Source organism: Xenopus tropicalis, chromosome 6 (genome assembly GCF_000004195.4).
Source record: "Xenopus tropicalis strain Nigerian chromosome 6, UCB_Xtro_10.0, whole genome shotgun sequence".
In the NCBI taxonomy this organism is placed as follows: domain Eukaryota; kingdom Metazoa; phylum Chordata; class Amphibia; order Anura; family Pipidae; genus Xenopus; species Xenopus tropicalis.
Genome location: NC_030682.2, coordinates 31,716,271 through 31,742,836, shown reverse-complemented (window position 1 = coordinate 31,742,836; position 26,566 = coordinate 31,716,271). Strand labels below are relative to the sequence as shown.

At 39.9% G+C, this 26,566-nt stretch overlaps 2 protein-coding genes across 2 annotated transcripts in view; one reads left to right on the top strand and one right to left on the bottom strand.

Annotated features, from left to right (window-relative positions):
• ankib1 (ankyrin repeat and IBR domain containing 1) overlaps window positions 1-26,566 on the bottom strand; it is a 118,024-nt gene that overhangs the window by 13,410 nt on the left and 78,048 nt on the right. Inside the window, exons 9-12 of the mRNA XM_012965614.3 lie at window positions 20,943-21,109; window positions 2,250-2,338; window positions 1,114-1,244; window positions 169-303 (exon numbers count right to left, since the gene is read on the bottom strand). Of these exons, the coding sequence (XP_012821068.1) occupies window positions 169-303; window positions 1,114-1,244; window positions 2,250-2,338; window positions 20,943-21,109 (522 nt within the window). The remainder of the gene's footprint in view (window positions 1-168; window positions 304-1,113; window positions 1,245-2,249; window positions 2,339-20,942; window positions 21,110-26,566) is intronic.
• LOC108647852 (acrosin) lies at window positions 7,587-11,274 on the top strand. The gene is made up of 5 exons (XM_018094807.2): window positions 7,587-7,852; window positions 8,669-8,870; window positions 9,294-9,559; window positions 9,744-9,889; window positions 10,417-11,274. The coding sequence occupies exons 1-5, from the start codon at window positions 7,771-7,773 to the stop codon at window positions 10,969-10,971; spliced, it is 1,251 nt and encodes a 416-aa protein (XP_017950296.2). The 5' UTR covers window positions 7,587-7,770; the 3' UTR covers window positions 10,972-11,274.

Sequence of the window (26,566 nt, the reverse complement as noted above, 5' to 3'; positions counted from 1 at the left end):
AAACCCCGGCAAAGCAACACTTAGAAAGAACAGGATTGTCTGGTCAGAACAATGAGAAGCTGATATTATTCCAGACCAATGGCACATCTGTCTCACAAGTGCCTATTTACTAACTAGACAGTGCCATTTACCATCCTGAAATGATCTCACTTTAGATGCAATCGTTACCTCCACTGTCATTTCTTTCGATTGTTCCTCCACTTGATTGATAACTTCATAACGGGTGCAACGGTAATAGCCTCCAGTGGAAGAGCTGTGCTTTTTCCATTCCTCCAAGCAGATCCAGCAGAAGTCATATTTACACTATAAAGTACAACAGGTTTCAGTAAGAACAGGATGGAGGGATGTCGAGCTTGTTGCCAGTGGCTGGACTTCCTTAGTATAGTATAAAGGGTAAAGTAAAATGCCTTATTCCTTCTGTTGTTTTGGAAGTGTAACTTAAAGCAGTTTTATATATCTTGGTGCCTATATATCACGGGAAATGGCTGATCTAAAGGAGTGGTAAGCAGAAAAGGATCATGGCACTTAGAGGAAATTAGATAACATAAGGGTGATTTCATGCCACTTTAAAAGGGGTGGTTTACCTTTAAGTTAACTTTCAGTATGTTATAGAATGGCCTATTTCTAGCAATTTTGCAATTGGTCTTCATTATTTATTCTTGGGTTTGAGTTATTTGCCTTCCTCTTCTGTCCCTTTCAGCTTTCAAATGGGGGTCACTGACTCCAGCAGGCAAAAACTACTGCTCTGTGATGCTACAATTTTATTCCAGTCTATTATTCAAATTACTGCCTCAATGCTAGCAACAATAAGACCCTAGCAACCAAACAGTTGTTAAAATACCATACTAGAGAGATGCTGAACAAAAAGCTAAATAACTGAAAAACCATAAAAAATAAAAAGTAAAGACCAATTGCAAACAGTCTCAGAATATGACTGTCTACATCAGGGGTCCCCATACTTTTTTATTTGTGAGCCACACTCAGATGTAAAAAGTGTTGGGAAGCCACACAAAAATGAAAAAAATTATTTGGGGATGCCAAAAAAGGGATGTGATTGGCTATTTGGTAGCCCCAAATATGCTCTAAATAATGTACCCATGATCTGTTTCTCACCTTGGCACACTGCATGTGGTTACAGCCTTCGTTCTTCTGGATAGGAGACTTGCAGTTGGCGCATGGTTTGGAGTTTGTTAGCAGCCACAAGCAGTTGGCAGCATCTTCAAAAGCCTCACTGACTCCCACAACTACATATTATTATAGGAGAAACAGACCCTTAATGAGAAGATTGGTTTCACGGACAGGTTTAGCATAAGCTCAATTACTGGTCCTATTAAGTTTGCATCTGGCGAAAAGCCTGTATATGTCAGACATTTTAAAAATGATAAAAAGAAGCCTTTTCACACTAATATGAATTAATACAGAATTATATATTATATTTTCCATACAGACAGTAGGCTGGGGTATAGATATGGCACAGGTATGGGATCACTTATCCGGAAACCCGTAATCCAGAAGTAACACCTTAAAAATAAGGGTATTTCCCACAGAGTTCATTTTAAGAAAATAATATTAATGTTTAAAAATTATTTCCTTTTTCTCTGTAATAATAAAACAGTATTTTGGACTTGATCCCAACTAGGATATTATTATTGGTGATCCCTTATCTGGAAAACCTCAGGTCCCAAGCATTCCGGATAATATATACCTGTATTATGTATGTAGAGGATTGTGACTGGGGTGTATTGATAGATACAGCAGAACCAGGAGAAAAAAAAGAGCCCCTTGGGGCTACACAGAGATTTATGTGAGAAACAGATCATCTTGCTCATAGGTTTGATGGACTGGGGATTCCACATTTCTTAACAATGGACACAGTCTATTAATATAAGGCTGAAATGTTTGATCAGATTCTTTCATTTTACCCATTATGACTATAAATTCCACTTTGCTGAAAATATTTTCTTTTTAAAATACTTGTTTCTTGTTTGGCCATTTTAGATAATTATGGATATTTCTTATTGTCATTAACAAAAAAACTTGTGAAACAAACTTGTGAAAGTCACTCTGCCCTGTTAGAGTCTTAATTAGTTTGGTTTCTGGCAATATAAGAAGTACCATCACATTTTTCCAACTTGTTAAAGATATATGGCAACACCATGGCACAGCAATGGCACAAAGCGCAGGAATTTTACCAACACATCATATTATGAGATTAGGTAATTATCACATAAAATGTAGTATAAACCTACGCTCTTCTGGCTTCATTTCTGACACCTTCTGCAGCCAGTTTTTCCATGTTTCACAGTCACAGGGTTCATGAGCCTCACCCAGGCATTCCCTGAAAAACAAAACACATACTTAGGTTGCAAGCTTCATGTGACATTTAATATTTGTAACCATCTATACTGATTGCAATATTTCTCCCACAATACTACGGTATTATAAAAATGTCCAGTGGTGTGTATACATGCAGCGGTACATAAATAAAAATACAAAAAAAAGCATACAAACTGTTTTTCCAATCTCCCTGTAATATTCTGTAACAAAAGCTATAAGAAGCAAGAGATTAATAGACTGAGAATACAACCAGCCAATCTACCTGCAGGGATAACTGAGAGATCCAAGTGTAACGGCATACTGAGCACTCAGTTACGCACAGCCAATCGGATCAGCTTTCAAATTGAAGCACATTGCCATTTGTGTATTATTTTCCTTCTTTTCTTAAACACTTTTGAGTTTCACAGCTCACATAACCAAATCGGTTTCATAAACTGCAGCCATAAGAGCAGATATTCCACTTTCTTGGTTTTGCAACCTATTCGGCCAGATCTCGATAGGGCAGGTTAGAAAATCTAGTCGGATCAGGGACTGAATTGGCTCGTTGATGCGCTCCCCGGACCGACTTTGCCTTTGCCCGTCATTATAATTCGATCGTTTGGCCCCAGGGCCAAACAATCAAATTACCCTGGATTCTCCCGATATTGCCCACCCGTAGGTGTATGGGGACCATAGTAGTAGCAGTGGTGCGCCACATGCTTTTTCCACATGGCTTGTCTCAAACCTACACCTCTTTTACACCAGAATTCTGCACTTGGTTAAAAATTTGCATAAAACCAATCCATGACTTTATAAATATGTGTGACCACAGCGTTAATGTGGTGATTTTTGGTGTATTTCAAGGTTTACGCCACTAATATAACAGGCCATAATCAGATTATCGCAGCCAATGTGCTCATTGGGCCTATCCCTGAAGAGTGATATAACAGCTTGGTTGAAATAAGTAGATCGATACAATACCAAGAAGTATATCTCTCCCTCTTTATATCCCACAGTACATTTAGCTATAAGCATCTTCTGATACGGGAATCTAAGCTTCATTTTACATTCCACTAAATGTACTATGTTTAGTTCAGCGGTAAAATTCTTGAATTCCAACCGAGCGCCAGCTCCTGAACCAGCTGCGACCCTGAGAATGTAACAGTGCAACACTAAGAAACAAGCACCACCATTTAGACTGATCACTTTACGAGGATATCAGTCTACTATAAAGACTGCCTTGTGTCCTTAGGTAAGCGGTTTTCAGGCTTTCAGTTTAAGTTCCCCTTGGCCAACTGTGGCCTTTTTTTGCACTTGTGTTAGGTACAGTAAATAACCCCACTGGTGTTTTCATCAACAGCATATTTCAGCAGGTAAAGCAGTGCCCAAAACCACCCATGCCACCTCTCACTAGCAAACATGGGAACCCACTTATTGGCTAGCTAAAATATGTCAACAGAAAAATTACCATCAGCCATAAAATCTAACCAAGCAGTTCCTTCAGACAGTTCCGTGTTGCTGCAGTTGTAATGCACACAATACCCTGCTGCAGGTTAGATAGCGAATATCATGTTACAAGCCTATTATTTTTACAAAGTAGGAAGACAGTGCACTTGGCTTCTTCTTTATTTATATCTTGCCATCAATTCAGAGAGACCTCTGTTTGTGTTACTTGCACAACGTCAATGTTTGGTGCAATATGAGTCCCCATTAACAAAAGTTCCCAAATTACACAAATTAACACGAGGCGGAATCCTGGCCTGACTATTGTTTCCTTTCTCAGATTTCAGCTGTCTTATAAATGATGTACAGTGCTAGAGCCGAGCTCAGCTGTTCAATGTAATTGGAAATTGAACAAATAAACATTATTTTTTCCGCACTACTGTCTCTAGAAGGCTTGAAGAGATACTTGTACCATGAAACAACTTTTAGAGCTGGAAAAAAAGAAATAAATAAAAAGTTGATAATGTGCTTGGAAACCAACATGCAATAAATATATAAATATATATATATATTTATATATATACAGTGGAGGAAATAATTATTTGACCCCTCACTGATTTTGTAAGTTTGTCCAATGACAAAGAAATGAAAAGTCTCAGAACAGTATCATTTCAATGGTAGGTTTATTTTAACAGTGGCAGATAGCACATCAAAAGGAAAATCGAAAAAATAACTTTAAATAAAAGATAGCAACTGATTTGCATTTCATTGAGTGAAATAAGTTTTTGAACCCTCTAACAAAAAAAGACTTAATACTTAGTGGAAAAACCCTTGTTTGCAAGCACAGAGGTCAAACGTTTCTTGTAATTGATGACCAAGTTTGCGCACATTTTAGGAGGAATGTTGGTCCCACTCCTCTTTGCAGATCATCTCTAAATCCCTAAGGTTTCGAGGCTGTCTCTGTGCAACTCTGAGCTTGAGCTCCCTCCATAGGTTTTCTATTGGATTAAGGTCCGGAGACTGACTAGGCCACTCCATGACCTTAATGTGCTTCTTCTTGAGCCACTCCTTTGTTGCCTTTGCTGTATGTTTTGGGTCATTGTCGTGCTGGAACACCCATCCACGACCCATTTTCAGTTTCCTGGCAGAGGGAAGGAGGTTGTCGTTCAGGATTTCACGATACATGGCTCCGTCCATTTTCCCGTTAATGCGAATAAGTTGTCCTGTGCCCTTAGCAGAAAAACACCCCCAAAGCAAAATGTTTCCACCCCCATGCTTGACGGTGGGGACGGTGTTTTGGGGGTCATAGGCAGCATTTTTCTTCCTCCAAACACAGCGAGTTGAGTTAATGCCAAAAAGCTCTATTTTGGTCTCATCAGACCACAGCACCTTCTCCCAGTCACTCACAGAATCATTCAGGTGTTCATTGGCAAACTTCAGACGGGCCTGCACATGTGCCTTCTTGAGCAGGGGGACCTTGCGAGCCCTGCAGGATTTTAATCCATTGTGGTGTAATGTGTTTCCAATGGTTTTCTTGGTGACTGTGGTCCCTGCTAATTTGAGGTCATTAACTAACTCCTCCCGTGTAGTTCTAGGATGCTTTTTCACCTTTCTCAGAATCATTGACACCCCACGAGGTGAGATCTTGCGTGGAGCCCCAGAGCGAGGTCGATTGATGGTCATTTTGTGCTCCTTCCATTTTCGAACAATCGCACCAACAGTTGTCACCTTCTCTCCCAGCTTCTTGCTAATGGTTTTGTAGCCCATTCCAGCCTTGTGCAGGTCTACAATTCGATTTTCCTTTTGATGTGCTATCTGCCACTGTTAAAATAAACCTACCATTGAAATGATACTGTTCTGAGACTTTTCATTTCTTTGTCATTGGACAAACTTACAAAATCAGTGAGGGGTCAAATAATTATTTCCTCCACTGTACATTGTTTATCTGATTTGCACCCAGGTTGTTATCCCTATAAGTGTGTGCCTCAGCCTTTTTCTATATATATATATATATATATATAACAAAGGATAGGCTTGCCTCTTTTTCCCTATAAGTGGGCATTGGTTGGCGGTGTCTCCCACCAGCAACATGAGTGGTTGCTATGCACGCAGTGCCTAGCAACGGCACGCAGCTTGGGCTTTTTACAGATGCTGGGTGCACATGCACATCCACCAATACAGGACTAACTACAGGGGTTGTTTGGTGCCATGAGCGGTTAAATTGTTTCACCTGAGGGGGACACAATCTATACAAAGATGGTGAGTAAACGGTCCCCTTCTGCCTCTTTCAGTCTGCTGTTTTTCCTTTTCTTTTTTCTCATTCTTTTGTTTTTACTTTGCCATTGCACTGGTTGTTTTTGCCCTGGACTGCTCTGTCTCGGCATTACCTGATTTTAACCTGGACTCACTTAGAGTGATTTCATATGTTATATTCATTGTATTTGTTTACATGTAGGAGTTAGCCTCTGGTTGCCTAGCGACTTGTTTTGGCGCCAAAACTCCTCTAGAGTGTTTAAATAGATGTGGGGGAGGGAGTGCAGATGAAGGTTTCTGTGTGAGACCGAAACCTTGAGTTATAAACCTTTCTATTTTTGCATTTACATTTTGCTCACAATTCTTTAAATCCTAGGAGTGCTGTCCTTGTTTCAGTGCATTTTTTTGTGCTAGCACCCAGGTTTTGTTGCTCCAAATGGTGTGCACCCTATGGACTATACTTTATTATTATTATGACTTGCACCAAGTGAATTGGATGCTAATGCTGTTATTGACCCAGTGTGTCGGAAGCGAGGCACTGTCACACATAGCAGCGAGCAGACTGTGCACTGATTTGCCAAAACAGAGGCTAAATTGTATCTGTAAGGGTGCATCACACACAAGTTGTGGCAGACAGTAATTAATTAGTGCCTGGTATTATGCTGGAATTCCATTAATGCCATTAGTGCTACATTGTGGGGCAAAAAAACATGCCTAATTGTGCTTAAATTCTGTACTTTGCACATTCTGCTTCTAGAAATGTGCACTAGAAACATTAAGGCTGTCCATAAAATATAAGGGCTCATCAAGTCTTCAGATGCAATGGGCAATTGGCGCTTTTCCTTGCAGTAAGTTGCATCTAAAACAATTTCATTAAAGGGACTTCTATGCACAGGCACATTTTCCCCAGATATGTTTATATATTATATTAACAACATAAAAAATATATTGTGCATTGTGCATGCAATGACGCATACATTCTGGGGGAAATGGTGCATTGTGGGAAAAAATTCTGGTTGCATCCAAAATTGCACTGTGCTTACTGTGTCAGGGTGAATGTACCCCATTGGCCATGAATGGCTTAGCAGTGGCATATAGGGCTCTGCAGGGGTTTGAAAGGAGCAAAGGCTTTATCAAATTAATTGGTATTGCCTGAATTCAGACAGTAACATTATTATAGGCTGAATGTAATCTGAAGTGATTCCAAGTAAATTGTATGTGTTGGATTTCTATTCTCAGTGCTTTCTCACTGCTCTAGGACAGTGTTGTCATTATGGCATAATTATGTAAAAACACTTTAACACACAGATACACGAGGTGTAATGATTATAAAAAAAAACAACATCCAATATACACAATCAAATACATATTTTATCTCCTATATAAAGTTGCCCTTTATAGGCACTCAAACTCGCTGTACACAAATCATTGTATTGAGTATGCGTTGTGTATGAACAACTAAATACACACAATAATCAAATACATTTGTACTAAATAGTGTTCATGATGTAATGAAGTGAGTATAATCTTGTATAATTTATCAGGTTAACTTCTATTTTCAGTCTATGTTTATATGTATAAAAGGTTCATTTTATTGTGATGCTTTTTGACTGGCCTAGGCCTCCTGTCATTGTGATGTCGTTGCTTTTTCCCTGGCCCAGGCCTAGGCATTGTGATGTCATCACCCTGTACAAACACTGTACACTGGTCTCACTGCGGCCAGTATAACTCACCAGTGAGAGGAGAGCACAGGGCAGAATGAATCTGTTTGTGCTTTTACTCAGCTTTTTTATTTTTATTTCTTTTTTTATATCTTTCTCTGAAAATTCTATACTTAAAAGTGAGTATTTGTGGGAATATATAAGCTATAACTCTTTTAACCTGAGTAATAAACATTACCTGATGTTTGGATACTATGTATAGCACTGTAACACACTTTGCATTTAATATAGATAATATGTTTGTGATACGAAACATTATTATTTGATGTTTAGTAGTGTTTTACATTGACTTTTACAAAAAGACACTCACCTCCTTATGTTTTATATCTAAAGGACTTGTAAATCCAAAAATTGTCAATAAAACTTCAATACAAATTTGCAATTGTTTTAAAGCTATTGGTAAATGTAATTTATATCGAAAGCAGTATCTGTCTGCCAGTTGTTACTGTCTCCACTGCTGGTTCTGACCATTGGAACAATGTGGCTGAAGAAGAGATAGGGAGGATTTTCGCTATGTTGTGTCAACAGTCAGAACCAGCAGTGCAGAAGGGGGCAAACTAATACTTCTTTCAACTGGAATTATATTTACAGTTAATGTTAAAATCACTGATATTGGAAAGTTGCTTTTTACTGGATTTTGTTTTTTGGGTTTACATCCCCTTTAGTTTTAGTGAATAAAAGAAACTGGGATAAGAGCAGTCATTAATCTGAAAATGTGTGGCAGATTAAATGATTTGTTTCAGAAAGTAAAACTACTGCAGACAAAACCCTGTGCTTAAACCTTACCTCACTAAAACTGCATTTCATCGTATTTCCAACTGCCAAAACTGCCCTCCATACACTAATCTCCTATGTATTTGTTTCCTGGATTTCATTGGAGCATTGCTTGTTGCCAGATATATATTAATGTTTTCTATTCCCTTTGTCTCGAGCAGCTTGTGGTATCCGACCTCTGGTAAAAAATCACCATCGAGTACGCCGTGTAATCGAAGGAAATACTCCTGAGCCGGGCAGTTGGCCATGGATGGCCAGCATTCAGTTGCTTTATAAAGACGGCTATGGGTCTGCTTGTGGTGGCGTGCTTTTGAGCAATCGTTGGGTTGTAACGGCAGCTCATTGCCTATCTGATTTAAAGAGGTAAGATATTCCCAAATTGAGCATATTTTATATTGAGGTATTTTTGGAACATTATGCTTAAGGCAGCCATACATGGACTGAGCTTTGCTATTGTTAGGCTCATTTGTGCAAAGTGCACTACCCACAGAAGGTCCTCCTCTCCCCTTTCTCATCTGCCTATGAACTATATACTAGCCAAGATAGTACATTTGCAGATGAAATATTACAATTTTAAAACCTGCCTAATCCCACAACCAACAGATAGTCGTAGTACATGGATATTGGTCAGGATTGGTGGGCCACCATGCACACAGACAATACTATGCCAGCTTTGGTTTCTGATGGTTTGCCTTGCCTAGATTGTGTTTGCCTTGCCTAGATTGTGTTTGCCTTGCCTAGATTGTGTAGAAATGTCATCCTTTTCTCTTCCCTTTACTCTATCAGATATCGCCACTTAGCACGAATTGTGCTTGGAGCACGTGACTTGACGCAACTGGGACCTGAGACACAGATCAGAACTATCAAACAATGGATACAGCATGAAGATTTTGATCATAAAACACATAAAAATGATATTGCGCTGATTCGGTTAAATTACCCAGTTAAATTCAGCGACTACATACAGCCGGCCTGTTTACCCCCTAAATCTTCTAATGTCTACAAGATGGATGACTGCCACATTGCCGGTTGGGGACTTCTAAATGAAAAACGTAAGTCTTGGCTGGGTTGTGTTATCAATACCGAACGAGTTACTACTAATTTCATGTCTCGTGTATTTAGTACCTGCAATTAATAAACGTTTATAATTTTTTTTTAATGTTGACAGATTGCACATTAGCATGTACTCAGGCTGGTGTCACATATTGATCATGTTATTTATCCCCCACCCATTAGCTAGAACAGTCACAACTATGCTGCAAGAAGCCACTGTGGAACTGATTGATCGCAAGCGTTGCAACAGCAGCGACTGGTACAACGGAGGGATACACGACGACAATCTCTGCGCAGGCTATGAGCAAGGAGGCCCCGATGTCTGTATGGTAAGGAGAATCTTTCACATTTTTAAAACAAGGGTATTTTTCCCATGCAATAACTGTTTCCGTTTTAGTACTGGCAGCACATACAGGTATGGGACCTGTTATCCGTAATTTGGATTTCCATACCTTAAGTCTACTAAAAAATCATAAATATTAATTAACCCCAACATAATTGTTTTGCCTTCAATAAGGATTAATTATATCTTAGGATCAAGTACAAGGTGCTGTTTTATTATTACAGAGAAAAAATAAATCATTGAATTGAGTTATTTGCTTAAAATGGACTCTTCAAGTTGGCCTTCCCATAATTTCTGGATAACAGATCCCATACCTGTATATTAGATAGTTTCAAGAAGGGGTTTTAGCTGATGAGAAAATACAGGGCTAATGATAATATTAAGTACCAATTTGATCCAGGGACTGGTCTAATTTCCCTTTTGTATTAAGTTGGAGAATTCACATTTCCGGGCCTTTTTCAGGGTCTGCTATATGCTAGGACTTTACCTTATTTGTTTTATTTTTGTTTTCAGGGTGACAGTGGTGGCCCCTTAATGTGCAAGAGAAAAAAAGCAGGCATCTATTATGTGGTTGGAATAGTAAGCTGGGGAGGACTCTGTGGTCAGCCACACAGCAATGGCGTGTATACTTCAGTCCAGGATTTTGAACAATGGATTTTCAACAAAACCTCCAGCTCAAACCCAAAATACCATTATATGAGAGCGACTTCTATGAATATCAGCCCACCTTCAAACCAAAGGAACATTGAGGGAAATGTGGAATCTGTTACTATGGAAAAGAATGATTCAAGCCATTCTTACAGTACAGGTTCCATATTTAATCAAATCATATCTTTTTTCAAAATGATATTTTCTCCACACGGAAAGTCTGATCACGCAGAAAACTTGTGTAGGAATGGTCAGGAGAGTACAGAAACCCCACCTGTGGAGATAACTACTAGAATGATGGATCGGGAGACTATATATAATGGTTGCCTCAGCAGCCATGCACCCGCTATGCTATCTGGTCAGGCTATGGCTCATATCCTGGTCATGGCCTGTCTCATTGCCTTGATTATCTGTCGATGAAACCTGTCTATTTTCTGACTGTGACCTGCAGTGACTCCAGCCTGAGCTTGTCCGTCAATTCCAGTGCCAGCCTTATCAAAGTGTCGGACTTTAGCTGAAACGTAAAGGACTAAAATAATTACTATGGCAAACTATGAAGATAACCATTAGTTAGCCAGTAAAAGGCATTACGTTTAGTCCAAGGCTAGCCTGAAACTGCCAGGATGGAAATGGAGTCAGCGATGAATACCTGTTATTATTATGTTGTCATGTTAACTTGACAAAATCTGTGCCTTTTGTATATTTCAAATAAAAAAAAAAAAATAATTTTATGTGTTCTTTCTCTATACTTCGCTTTATATTCCACCTGCATTCCCCATTTAAGTGCTGAGAAAAATATAATGATCCTGTATTCAAGTAAGAACTGGGATTATTTTCACTGTTTTAAGGTTTTTCTGAAATGCCCTAATTCTTTGTCAAGCAATGGGAAACAAACACGGAAGCCCCATAAATATCCGTATACCCTTTAAACCCTGATTTATGTCACACTCTTTCAATAGCAATAAATAGTGCTCATATTGTGCTGTTCATGTGCTAAGTGCTGTACAGGGAATCGGGTACATATTGCAGGTATTTCCACTTGTTCTACTTATGCCTTATCTGTAGTGTAACAATATAACTAACTTTAGACTGTTAGCAGATGGGAATGATTTAATTACTGTATATATCCGTAATGTGCTATATAATAATTTGCTATATAAATACATATTGCGCCATTTATTTTATCAAGTCCCTCCACTTTTAGTACTTCCTCCGCTCATTAAACCCTACTCATGTCTACAGGGCCAGGGGCCCAGGCCAGATAATTGACTTCATTTTCAAATTAATGGAGTCTCACAGTGCCTCTGTACTACTATACATCTTTAGGGCTGATGGAATGTTTTACCACACATCAGTAGCACCTTTCTGCAGGGTTATGGGTGGACAGGGAAATGGGTGGGGCAGAGGGGGACATCTGCTTAACAAGGGGCTAGGCCAGTCAAATACTGGCTTGGTGGCAACCCTAGTGGTAGAGTGGTGCAGAGTAGTTGCTAATGTGGTGCAAATTGTGGTGGAGTTTTCTGAAAAATAGATCCCATTCTTAGCCTGAAAACTATAGGCCTATTAGTCTGACATCAGTAGCAGAAAAGCTACAGTATAAATGAACCTTCTTGTGTACTAGTTACTACAGCTTATGTATGACTGCAGGCACAATTTCTGTCACATTCGTACTTTTTAATGATTTCTACTCTATGACATGTCAGTGCACCCCACTTTTCTTACCTGTATTCAGTATCATGGGCTGGTTTCCTTCTTTGTGAAAGTTGGAACATTTGGGCTAGGGGGTGCCAGCAGCATCTATACAGTAGTTTGGTGCCGGATGTTAAGTGGCTTATTGCAAAACAAAAGGGTTTCATTTACATCTGCAAGTGCAATGAGGAAAGGGAAATTTCAGGCTCAATCTCCATGTTTTTTCCCATAATACAGCGTTTTTCCCCCAGAATTTAAGCATTTCTTGGTTGCAAGGGGGCTTTGCCCCTGATGCAATTTCAGACAATTTGTCGAAATGAATACAATTGATTTTCGCACTTTGTACTAAACATTTTCAAAGTCCAGTTGTGTGTGCCAATTGTTTTGATGCAAGTGCACCTATTGATGCACAAAGTTGAGGGAACCCTGGATTCCTCTTTGTCAAAAGGTGCAACTGTGGTGGATACAGAATGAGAGGTTGGAAGACAAAAGGTGCAAATACATGGGCCGATTGTAGCTGCCGATATTGCTCCCTTGCACCGATTCGGCAGCTTATCGGCCCGTGTAGGGGAAACAACGACTAGGGCCTGCCTGACTGATATCTGTCCTGAAATCGGCCAGATATCATTCGGGCAGGTAAAAAAATTCAGCCGGATCGGGGACCGCATCGGCTTGATGCCGTCCCCGAACCGACTGCGTCTATTCCAGTCATTATAATTCGATCGTTTGGCCCCAGGGCCAAACTACCGAATTAGCCTAAATTCCCCCGATATTGCCCACCCGTCCGTGGGGATATCGGGAGGAGATCCGCTCGTTTGGCGACCTCGCCAGGCGAGCGGATCTTTATGTGTATGGCCACCTTAAGCAGCTCCAAGCACAACTACACAGAGATGTAAAGAGCACATTTGACACAAGAACCTTTATGTGCAACTGGGCACAGGGAAATCTGCATGAACACAACTTTGGTAAAGTTTGTAAACTTTAAAAAATTCTGTTCTGTAAAATCCTTTCCCCATAATAACGACAGAAGGAGATGCGTTTGACTGAGGGAATTACTTTTTGCTAAATGATGCCACTTGCCATAGTTCCCTAGTTTAGTTTAAAGAGTTAGTTAACCCTTCTTATTGAATATCTGATGCAGTTTCCTAATTTAATGGCATAAAACATTTGTCAGTGTACAGAAAGTGCAATAAAATATAAATAACCCTAAATCACGTCACACATATTGACTTTAGAGGGAGAAAAAATGCAGCTTTGTTTGAAATTCACAGAATAAGCACAATTCCCCTTATAAGTGCAGCAAAAGTGCTTTATTGTTCCATCAGCTTTCAGCACTGCCTATGCCATAGTTCATTAGGGGGTACAGCTTAGAATTAATGCCGCGTCTCCAGCGGAGGGTACTTCCAGCAGGACTGAGGGGGGGAGAGAGTGCACTACGATTGGCAGAGCAACATACAGAAATGTTATCATCCCAGAGTTAAAGGCAAAGTTGTGCTCCACCAAGAACAGACTACGATTTATGATTAGATTTCAACTGACTAAGGGGCTGGTTTATTAGAGTTTGAATTTATGCTGCAATGCATATTTTTTTGTGAATTTGAATTAGGACTTGAATGTTCCATATTTAGTAAGTGCACAAAAATATAAAAAACTCAAATGTAAAACTTCAGCTTCAAAAAGCTTGCAAGTTCATGTAGAAGTCAATAGGAATTGTCCTGTGCAAAATGTAAGCATTTCTGATAACTCGGAGCTGCCATTAGGCACTGCTATATACAAAATAACATCGCAATTTCCAGTGTCCCAAAACTCTTTAGATGATGGGTAACACTAACACACAGTAATTATCTTTCAATTACTCCTATTATGTGTTAGCCTGAGGGGTGTGGATGGGACCATTTTTTTTTTTGCTAATTTGGGAGCCCTTTGACTATTGGGTACTTCAGTGGAAATGTTGGGTAAAGCCATGAATTTCATTTCCTGGAATGTAGAAGTCTAGAACACCTAGAATTCCCTCGATTTTGCTGCTCATCTATCTATTATAAGTTGGTCTGTCTGTCTATCTATGTATCTATCTATGTGTCTATCTATCTATCTGACTCTATCTATCTATCTATCTATCTGACTGTATCTATCTATCTAACTGTATTTATGTTGATTTGGGGGCCCTCTCACTATGCTGGGTACTTTGTTAAGTACAACTTGGCTACAGGTACTGTAATACAATTAATTCTGCTTTCTTTGGAGCAGAAAAAAAATCAGTGTGATACTGATATACAGAGACGCACCTCTGTTGCTGAATTGCCTGCAGTTCTACATATAGATGCATGGTCCCTGGAATTAAAGGAGCCATGCTGCCAGTAATTCCAGAGAAGGTAAGCACATTGGCATAGCACTTTGCAGTTGTGCTCACTATCTAAGATAATACAGCTGCATCAAATGGATAGACGGATGATACGTAGATAGATGTATTGATGTATATTATTCTTAAACTCTTTGCTGTGTAGTTATCAGTAGACCATCTAGTGCTGCATATATAAGGTCAGCAGAATCAAGAGCATAATGTGGACTTTGCACTTGCATTCACTGAGCCCTTCTATTGGATAATGATCATCATTTCTGCTGTCAGCTATAGACATACGTGCTTATATAAAGCTACGCCTGATATAGCACATACTAAATATATATATATATATATATATATATATATATATATATATAGAAACGAGTTGCTGGAAAGCTGCACACCATAAGAACAAGATAATACCTGGGTGCTCGTGCAGGAGGTATAGATACTCAGGGTGGGATTGACAGCACACGCAGGGTTTTCATATGAAAAATCACAAAGGTGTAGATGAATAAATGTGAGGCTTTATTCAGTCCGACGTTTCAGTTCCAATCTGGAACTTTCATCAGGGACAGCAACATCTCAGTGTAGTACAAACGTTTTTAAGCACAAAAGGGCGCCAAGCTTGTTGCTAGGCAACCACTAACACATACATAAAGTGACAAAATCAAATGGAAAACAAAAAAAACATGAAAAAACATAAAAAACGATTACAAAAGTGTTTATAGGTATAGACATATAAGGACAATGTGTCCAGGGCCAAAAGGTACATAAATGAAAGGATCTCAGTATATGGCAATAGCTGGTCGTTTTGTAGCAATATAAGGTTGCAAAACATGAAAAGCCCCAACCACTCTCTGCTCCCATAGCGCTGGGCAGGAACCGCTAGTACAATAGACCAACACCAAGGTACGGTGTTGCTAATGTGCTTTAAGTTCCGTACCTTGGTGTAATTGATGACCAAGTTTGCGCACATTTTAGGAGGAATGTTGGTCCAACTCCTCTTTGCAGATCATCTCTAAATCCCTAAGGTTTCGAGGCTGTCTCTGTGCAACTCTGAGCTTGAGCTCCCTCCATAGGTTTTCTATTGGATTAAGGTCCGGAGACTGACTAGGCCACTCCATGACCTTAATGTGCTTCTTCTTGAGCCACTCCTTTGTTGCCTTTGCTGTATGTTTTGGGTCATTGTCGTGCTGGAACACCCATCCACGACCCATTTTCAGTTTCCTGGCAGAGGGAAGGAGGTTCAGACGGGCCTGCACATGTGCCTTCTTGAGCAGGGGGACCTTGCGAGCCCTGCAGGATTTTAATCCATTGCGGTGTAATGTGTTTCCAATGGTTTTCTTGGTGACTCTGGTCCCTGCTAATTTGAGGTCATTAACTAACTCCTCCCGTGTAGTTCTAGGATGCTTTTTCACCTTTCTCAGAATCATTGACACCCCACGAGGTGAGATCTTGCGTGGAGCCCCAGAGCGAGGTCGATTGATGGTCATTTTGTGCTCCTTCCATTTTCGAACAATCGCACCAACAGTTGTCACCTTCTCTCCCAGCTTCTTGCTAATGGTTTTGTAGCCCATTCCAGCCTTGTGCAGGTCTACAGTTTTGTCTCTGACATCCTTGGACAGCTCTTTGGTCTTTCCCATGTTGGAGAGTTTGGAGTCTGCTTGATTGATTGATTGATTCTGTGGACAGGTGTCTTTTATACAGGTGACTAGTTAAGACAGGTGTCCTTAATGAGGTTGACTAATTGAGTAGAAGAACTCTTAATGGTGGGTAGGGGTTCAAAAACTTATTTCACTCAATGAAATGCAAATCAGTTGCTATGTTTTATTTAAAGTTATTTTTTCGATTTTCCTTTTGATGTGCTATCTGCCACTGTTAAAATAAACCTACCATTGAAATGATACTGTTCTGAGACTTTTCATTTCTTTGTCATTGGACAAACTTACAAAATCAGTGAGGGGTCAAATAATTATTTCCTCCACTGTATATATATATATATATATATACACACAATGGCTTGCAAAAGTATTTCGGCCCCCTTGAACTTTTCCACATTTTGTCACATTACAGCCGCAAACATGAATCAATTTTATTGGAATTCCACGTGAAAGACCAATACAAAGTGGTGTACACGTGAGAAGTGGAACGAAAATCATACATGATTCCAAACATTTTTTACAAATAAATAACTGCAAAGTGGGGTGTGCGTATTTATTCAGCCCCCTTTGGTCTGAGTGCAGTCAGTTGCCCATAGACATTGCCTGATGAGTGCTAATGACTAAATAGAGTGCACCTGTGTGTAATCTAATGTCAGTACAAATACAGCTGCTCTGTGACGGCCTCAGAGGTTGTCTAAGAGAATATTGGGAGCAACAACACCATGAAGTCCAAAGAACACACCAGACAGGTCAGGGATAAAGTTATTGAGAAATTTAAAGCAGGCTTAGGCTACAAAAAGATTTCCAAAGCCTTGAACATCCCATGGAGCACTGTTCAAGCGATCATTCAGAAATGGAAGGAGTATGGCACAACTGTAAACCTACCAAGACAAGGCCATCCACCTAAACTCACAGGCCGAACAAGGAGAGCGCTGATCAGAAATGCAGCCAAGAGGCCCATGGTGACTCTGGGGGAGCTGCAGAGATCTACAGCTCAGGTGGGGGAACCTGTCCATAGGACAACTATTAGTCGTGCACTGCACAAAGTTGGCCTTTATGGAAGAGTGGCAAGAAGAAAGCCATTGTTAACAGAAAACCATAAGAAGTCCCGTTTGCAGTTTGCCACAAGCCATGTGGGGGACACAGCAAACATGTGGAAGAAGGTGCTCTGGTCAGATGAGACCAAAATGGAACTTTTTGGCCAAAATGCAAAACGCTATGTGTGGCGGAAAACTAACACTGCACATCACTCTGAACACACCACCCCCCCTGGCAAATATGGTGGTGGCAGCATCATGCTCTGGGGTTGCTTCTCTTCAGCAGGGACAGGGAAGCTGGTCAGAGTTGATGGGAAGATGGATGGAGCCAAATACAGGGCAATCTTGGAAGAAAACCTCTTGGAGTCTGCAAAAGACTTGAGACTGGGGCGGAGGTTCACCTTCCAGCAGGACAACGACCCTAAACATAAAGCCGGGGCAACAATGGAATGGTTTAAAACAAAACATATCCATGTGTTAGAATGGCCCAGTCAAAGTCCAGATCTAAATCCAATGGAGAATCTGTGGCAAGATCTGAAAACTGCTGTTCACAAACGCTGTCCATCTAATCTGACTGAGCTGGAGCTGTTTTGCAAAGAAGAATGGGCAAGGATTTCAGTCTGTAGATGTGCAAAGCTGGTAGAGACATACCCTAAAAGACTGGCAGCTGGAATTGCAGCAAAAGGTGCTTCTACAAAGTATTGACTCAGGGGGCTGAATAATTACGCACACCCCACTTTGCAGTTATTTATTTGTAAAAAATGTTTGGAATCATGTATGATTTTCGTTCCACTTCTCACGTGTACACCACTTTGTATTGGTCTTTCACGTGGAATTCCAATAAAATTGATTCATGTTTGTGGCTGTAATGTGACAAAATGTGGAAAAGTTCAAGGGGACCGAATACTTTTGCAAGCCAATGTGTATATATAGTATATATATATATGTGTATATATATAACAAGTAACGAAGCCGCGCTCACAGGTCTTATGAAAAAATAAAAATTATTTTATTTTAATATAATTTTTATTTTTTCATAAGACCTGTGAGCGCGGCTTCGTTACTTGTTATTTGATTATCTGCATTTGGATATATATATATATTATATATATATATATATATTTATTGCATGTTGGTTTCCAAGCACATTATCAACTTTTGGGGGAAATTTTGGCTTACGGTACACATGACATACACATTCTGAATATTCCTGAACTAGTGTGTGATTTAATTTCAGTATCAATACATTGTGGATATAAAACAACAAATAGGATAAAAACAATTACAATACACAGAAATAGAGCGTAAAAATATTCTTTTAAATACATGAAAATAAACTTAATTTTGAAAAACCCATACCTGCTTGGGGTACACTGGTACCATATATGAATTTTTATGGAGCTTTCAATTCCATAAAGAAGTACAAAAAGGATTCTAAAACATGGAATCCCAGAGCAACCCAAAAGATAGATCTCCCACATGTACATGGGAACAGAATATAAAAGCCAAGAATGCTCTAAACAAATTGACTGGGCATCAAACTATGTGTCTTTAAGAGATCCAAAAATGTATATAGTGAAATACAATTTTCATGGCTGACACTTGGGTTCCATGAAAAAAGCTTACTGCCTGCAGCCTGTTTTGCTAAAGCTTCCAAGGGTAAATAAATTCCACTCCAAAATGACAGATAACAGATTTTGTTATCAGCAGAATTCATATATCAGCAGAATTCATAACAGATTCTGAAAAATTCAGACTGAGTATATACAATTTTTTTTTTTTAAACACAGATTGCTGCTAAAGTTAGCCATATCTATGACGTTTCAGACACCAGCATTAAAACTTGCAGTTCATAGTATCTTATATTTCACAAAAAAGTAATGGATTAAATAAACAAAATAAAGACAACATATAATAAATGCGAATGCCACTGATCTTCTGAATAAAGTGATACCTATTATTATTTTATGTAGAAAAGTTCCATATGTTAATTCAACAAAATCATATATTTTCAAAAACAACAGACTCAGACCTTTCAAAATGGGCGAATAAGCTTTACCAGTTTAGATACCCCAATGTGCATTAGGCGTAATATAAAATGCAGTGACTGGTGGCACATGATCTGGTCCTGTCCAACTATTCAGCAGTTTTGGCAAGAAATTCTGCAATATATAAATAAAAAGCTCCCCCTTTGTTCTGAAAATTGATCCGATTTTAAAATTTCAGTCATTCAACAATATAATGTGACAGTTGGTGTGAATGACAGACTTTTGTCAGTGTATGTCATGGCTGTACCTGTCATATATAATAAAAAAAACACCAACGCTATATAATAAAATCACCAAACTTTTAACCAAAAAAAAAAACCACTACGAAAAGACATATTTCTGTTGATAAAAGCCAAAAGTTTTATTTTACAAGCCATGGCAACTGGTCACATTATTAACAAACAGCAGAACTTACTGATCATGTAATGGCATACCAATGTCAATAAAATAAGGCGGATTATAAATCATTTCCTCGTTCCTGTATATACTGCTTCCACCACAACCTGATACCATACTGTGCATGTACAATCTTTTCGTACCTTTCAACAATGAAATAGGAGAAAAGCAGGGAACTCCAAAATGATATTTTTAAATAAATATTTTATTTACATAAATACATCAAAATTATATTTGAAAAATGTTTTTTTTTTTTTTTTTGAGTGCCCTGCTTTTCTCCAGTTTTGTATATAACTTGGGGATCTTCCAGGGGACCCCTGCAGTGAGCACCCTGCTGACTATTAGACTGATGATGTGCATCCCCAAATACTTAATTTTACCTTTTGACAATGAAACCATGACATCTTTTCACATGGGTGTTCTCAGTGGATAGCATTTCCTATAGTTTAAACAACTGTCAAACAACCGTTTAACAATGCAATTTTTCATCTGGGAACGAGAAAATCTGACAATCTGCTTAATATATAGCAATTTCATTAGTGAGTTTTTTATTTAATCTCAGCTATAACAAATCGGAATTGAACACTGAACAGTCATGCTTGTATGGAGAACCTTATTTCCTCTACTGCAGGGATCCCTAACCTTTTATACCTGTGTTGGGGAGCAACACAAGCATGAAAATGTTTCTGGGGGTGCATATAAGAGCTATAATTGGCTACTTAATAGCCCCTATGTGGACTGGCAGTCTGCAGAACTCTCTGTTTGGCATTATATTTGGTTTTTATGCCTCCTTACCAGAAATTCAAAAATGAACACCCGCTTTGAGGCCAGTGGGAGAAACATCCAAGGGGTTGGTGAACTAACATGTTACTTCTGAGCCACTGGTTGGTATTCACTGCTCTACTGGAAAAGCAAGAGCAAGCGTAAACAGGCCCAGGCTGTGAATTCTGGCAAATACCAGAGGGGCTGCCATAGACAGTCACTATTTAGTGGGCTGGTGGGGAGTTGTTTGGGCCTTTGCATGCTTAAAATGTCAGGGTCTATTTTAAATCCCAGTCCAGGTCTGGGTGTAAATAAAAATAAAGAACTGATGAAGACTTTATGTAAATTGGCCAAGATATGGCAAAACCTTTACGCAGCTAAACTGTATGTGCCCAAACCTTGCCCTCTACATAAGTACAGAACAAATGCATTGTACCAGTATGTGGTCACTCACCAGCAAAAAAGATGCCCTTTTCCACAGTCCACAGCTGGGGCTCTTAGCAAAGGAAAGGTCAGGGTATCTGATCCAGAAGTATTGGTTCCCTGCTTTTTAAGCCGAACTGCTCTTTCACACGCTGGCGTTGGGCACCATCGAATAGCAGTGTTGTTCTCTACAAATGCCTGGGATTAAACAAAACCAATGAATGACTGGATTATAACTGTAGTTATCATTAGCTATCAAGGGCGAGCAAAGATCATGTGGTGCAATAAATAGTTTACACTGTTAAGGAAACACTTTACCTAAAATACAAATAATTATATATATATAACAGTGCCATGGGATTGTAAGATCCGTAGGCAGGGACTCATGTGATCACATTCTCTGGGAACAGAGAATGTAAAATAAATTTAAATTAACAATATTAAGAGATATTCAATAACAGCCTTGTTAGTAAATGAAGTCAAATTTCCCCAATTGGATTTTCTGCTGCTTTGCCTTTAAATGAAACTGCAATGAGCCTCTCTGAGATTGGAATGATACATTTTTTTATCATTTTACTTTACTAAAGATGGATAAAACTCTGCAACAGCAATTGGCGTAGGCCAGGGATCCCCCAACCTTTTATACCTGTGAGCCACATTCAAATGGAAAAAGTGTTGGGAAGCAACACAAGCATGGAAAAATTTCCTGGGGGTGCATATAATAGCTATAATTGGCTATTTGGTAGCCCCTATGTGGGCTGGGAGCCTATAGAAGGCTCTGTTTGGCTTTACACTGGGTTTTATGCAACCAAAACTTGCCTCCAAGCCAGAAATTTAAAAATGGCAACCTACTTTGAGGCCCCTGGGAGCAACATGTAGCTCACCAAGCACTGGTTGGGGATCACTGCCCTACTTATACAGGTGTTGGTGCAAACGGAAGCCTTAAAGCCTGCATGTTTTATTTGCAGTTAGAATAAGCCAACCGTTGGTCTGTTACAGACAAGAGAGTCAAAAAAATCTCCCAGAATTCAGTGGGTCGGGTAGCCTAGTGGTAAGGGCATCGGACTTGAAGCGGCCTGCGGACCCGCTAAGACATAGGTTCGATTCCCGGCCCTGACCCAGATTTTTCACTGGCTACATTCACATTTCCCCACCAATCCTCTTTTTGTAATTTTAAAGGGCAGCTAATGATTTATGATACCAAGCTATCAGATCAGATTTATTGGGTTTTTTTTGGGAATAGCGCCCCTTTTCAGGACATCAAGTCCTGGGATTAATGTAGGAGCCCCGTTGGTTACGTGAGAAAATTCATATGCGCTGTTTTCATTTGGTTGCCTCTATATGCCACATAGTTTGGTAAATCTATGCATATTGGGCATCAAACTGTTCAGTAGGCCCGTGGCGTTCATATTTAGAATGTTTTATGTTGGTACATTACGAAATGTAGGATATAGAATAGAGTAAAATGCCAGGTTTGAGATAATTTTCAGAAATGACATAAAAATTACTCCATTTAGCTTAGAAAAAAGCATTTCTTGTACAGCATTGTATTTAGAGCCTAAATCTTGTTCCAGAAGGGGAAATACACAGAAACTCAGCCAGATTTGGAAAGCTCAGGTTCTCCCCCCCCCCAGTAAACGCCTCTGAAATGAGAGAGCACAGACTGTTTACAAAACTAAAATTGGGGAAACGAAATGTGAAATTCTGCTGGCACTTAAAGGGTTAAAGCACGTCCGCACTTTACTCAGATTTTTTGGGTTTTTTTTTGTTTTTTTTGCAATAGCGCCGCCTTCTCAGGACATCAAGTCCTGGGATTAATGTAACGTTCCTTACATGAGAAAATTCATATGCGCTATTTTCATTCGGGGCCCATGGATGCCCCCTGCTTTGGTACATCTATGCATATTGGGCTTCATGTCACCACATCATCAGAGTTAAATGCACCAAATTGCAACATTTTTAGGCGATATTTAGAAACGTCATAAATAGCGCTAAGTTTAGGAAAGCTTTGTCATTTGGTACAGAAAGATATCTTTAGCTATTTTAGATTCATCAGAATGTGTCACTATACACATTTATAAAGCAGAAAACCTACGTGATACAATAGTGGCCGGCCTTCTATGGAAAGTCTCTCCTATAACCCACATAGGGCTTTATTGGGCCCAGCTTGGATAGGCACACAAGCGACTGCTTTCAGCTCAAACGTTTTTCAAAGAGATTTTTTGCCTATTTTGATGTTAAACATAGTGCAGCACGTTTTCCGGATTCAAACTCTCTACTTATGAAACAGTCCCCCTAGTTCAGGGATCCCCAACATTTTGAGCCACATTCAAATGGAAAAAGTGTTGGGAAGCAACACAAGCATGGAAAAAGTTCCCGGGGGTGCATATAAGAGCCATAATTGGCTATTTGGTAGCCCCTATGTGGATTGGCAGCCTACAGAAGGCTCTGTTTGGCTTTACATTGGGTTTTATGCAACCAAAACTTGCCTCCAAGCCAGAAATTTAAAAATGGCAACCTACTTTGAGGCCCCTGGGAGCAACATGTAGCTCACCAAGCACTGGTTGGGGATCACTGCCCTACTTATACAGGTGTTGGTGCAAACGGTAGCCTTAAAGCCTGCATGTTTTATTTGCAGTTAGAATAAGCCAACCGTTGGTCTGTTACAGACAAAAGAGTCAAAAAAATCTCCCAGAATTCAGTGGGTCGGGTAGCCTAGTGGTAAGGGCATCGGACTTGAAGCGGCCTGCGGACCCGCTAAGACATAGGTTCGATTCCCGGCCCCGACCCAGATTTTTCACTGGCTACATTCACATTTCCCCACCAATCCTCTTTTTGTAATTTTAAAGGGCAGCTAATGATTTATGATACCAAGCTATCAGATCAGATTTATTGGGTTTTTTTTGGGAATAGCGCCCCTTTTCAGGACATCAAGTCCTGGGATTAATGTAGGAGCCCCGTTGGTTACGTGAGAAAATTCATATGCGCTGTTTTCATTTGGTTGCCTCTATATGCCACATAGTTTGGTAAATCTATGCATATTGGGCATCAAACTGTTCAGTAGGCCCGTGGCGTTCATATTTAGAATGTTTTATGTTGGTACATTACGAAATGTAGGATATAGAATAGAGTAAAATGCCAGGTTTGAGACAATTTTCAGAAATGACATAAAAATTACTCCATTTAGCTTAGAAAAAAGCATTTCTTGTACAGCATTGTATTTAGAGCCTAAATCTTGTTCCAGAAGGGGAAATACACAGAAACTCAGCCAGATTTGGAAAGCTCAGGTTCTCCCCCCCCCCCAGTAAACGCCTCTGAAATGAGAGAGCACAGACTGTTTACAAAACTAAAATTGGGGAAACGAAATGTGAAATTCTGCTGGCACTTAAAGGGTTAAAGCACGTCCGCACTTTACTCAGATTTTTTGGGGTTTTTTTTGTTTTTTTTGCAATAGCGCCACCTTCTCAGGACAACAAGTCCTGGGATTAATGTAACGTTCCTTACATGAGAAAATTCATATGCGCTATTTTCATTCGGGGCCCATGGATGCCCCCTGCTTTGGTACATCTATGCATATTGGGCTTCATGTCACCACATCATCAGAGTTAAATGCACCAAATTGCAACATTTTTAGGCGATATTTAGAAACGTCATAAATAGCGCTAAGTTTAGGAAAGCTTTGTCATTTGGTACAGAAAGATATCTTTAGCTATTTTAGATTCATCAGAATGTGTCACTATACACATTTATAAAGCAGAAAACCTACGTGATACAATAGTGGCCGGCCTTCTATGGAAAGTCTCTCCTATAACCCACATAGGGCTTTATTGGGCCCAGCTTGGATAGGCACACAAGCGACTGCTTTCAGCTCAAACGTTTTTCAAAGAGATTTTTTGCCTATTTTGATGTTAAACATAGTGCAGCACGTTTTCCGGATTCAAACTCTCTACTTATGAAACAGTCCCCCTAGTTCAGGGATCCCCAACATTTTGAGCCACATTCAAATGGAAAAAGTGTTGGGAAGCAACACAAGCATGGAAAAAGTTCCCGGGGGTGCATATAAGAGCTATAATTGGCTATTTGGTAGCCCCTATGTGGATTGGCAGCCTATAGAAGGCTCTGTTTGGCTTTACACTGGGTTTTATGCAACCAAAACTTGCCTCCAAGCCAGAAATTTAAAAATGGCAACCTACTTTGAGGCCCCTGGGAACAACATGTAGCTCACCAACCACTGGTTGGGGATCACTGCCCTACTTATACAGGTGTTGGTGCAAACGGAAGCCTTATAGCCTGCATGTTTTATTTGCAGTTAGAATAAGCCAACCGTTGGTCTGTTACAGACAAAAGAGTCAAAAAAATCTCCCAGAATTCAGTGGGTCGGGTAGCCTAGTGGTAAGGGCATCGGACTTGAAGCGGCCTGCGGACCCGCTAAGACACAGGTTCGATTCCCGGCCCCGACCCAGATTTTTCACTGGCTACATTCAGATTTCCCCACCAATCCTCTTTTTGCAATTTTAAAGGGCAGCTAATGATTTATGATACCAAGCTATCAGATCAGATTTATTGGGTTTTTTTTGGGAATAGCGCCCCTTTTCAGGACATCAAGTCCTGGGATTAATGTAGGAGCCCGTTGGTTATGTAAGAAAATTTATGCGCTGTTTTCATTTGGTTGCCTCTATATGCCACATAGTTTGGTAAATCTATGCATATCGGGCATCAAACTGTTCAGTAGGCCCGTGGCGTTCATATTTAGAAATAGGATAAAATGCCAGGTTTGAGACAATTTTCAGAAATGACATAAAAATTACTCCATTTAGCTTAGAAAAAAGCATTGCTTGTATAGCATTGTATTTAGAGCCTAAATCTTGTTCCAGAAGGGGAAATACACAGAAACTCAGCCAGATTTGGAAAGCTCAGGTCTCTGAAATGAGAGAACCTTTTATACCTTGTGAGCCACATTCAAATGGAAAAAGTGCTGGGGAGCAACACAAGCATGGAAATGTGGATTGGCAGCCTATAGAAGGCTCTGTTTGGCTTTACACTGGGTTTTATGCAACCAAAAATGGCAACCTACTTTGAGGCCCCGGGGACCAACATGTAGCTCACCAACCACTGGCTTAGGCCGAAGGCAACCCCTACAGTGAAACCTTAATTTTACATACCCTGATTTAAAGTTTTCCTACATTTTACACAGCTCTTCTGTGGTCCCACTGATATATATTGCTTTTCCCTGATTTTACACCATTTTTTTTTCTGGTCCCGTGAAAAGCATAAAACAGGGGTACCAGACTTGGGGTACCAGATTTGGTTTACAGTAGGGGTCCCCAACCTTTCTTACTCGTGAGCCACAGTCAAATGTAAAAAGACCTGAAAAGCAACACAAGCATCATAAAAGTTCATGGAGGAACCAAATAAGGGCTAAAGGTGGCCACAGACGTGGCGATCTGACGATGTTTCGTGCGACCATCGGTCGCACCAAAACATCGTCAGATCCGCCACACACTGTTCAGGGTTGAAACAGCAGATAAGGAGGTAGAAACAATAGGATTTCTACCTCCTTCTGCCGATTCAGCCCTGACGACAGATTTTGGTCAGGTGCCTTCTATGGCGCCCGATCATAATTTTCTAACCTGGCCGATCGTCGAGTTGACCGAT

Bases quoted from the DNA above. Each gene is read 5' to 3' on its own strand.
- LOC108647852 (XM_018094807.2), top strand. From the start codon at position 7,771: ATGAATCTGTTTGTGCTTTTACTCAGCTTTTTTATTTTTATTTCTTTT. The intron at 7,853-8,668 runs GTGAGTATTTGT...TGTCTCGAGCAG, and splicing joins TGAAAATTCTATACTTAAAA to CTTGTGGTATCCGACCTCTG. The intron at 9,560-9,743 runs GTAAGTCTTGGC...CCCACCCATTAG, and splicing joins GGGACTTCTAAATGAAAAAC to CTAGAACAGTCACAACTATG.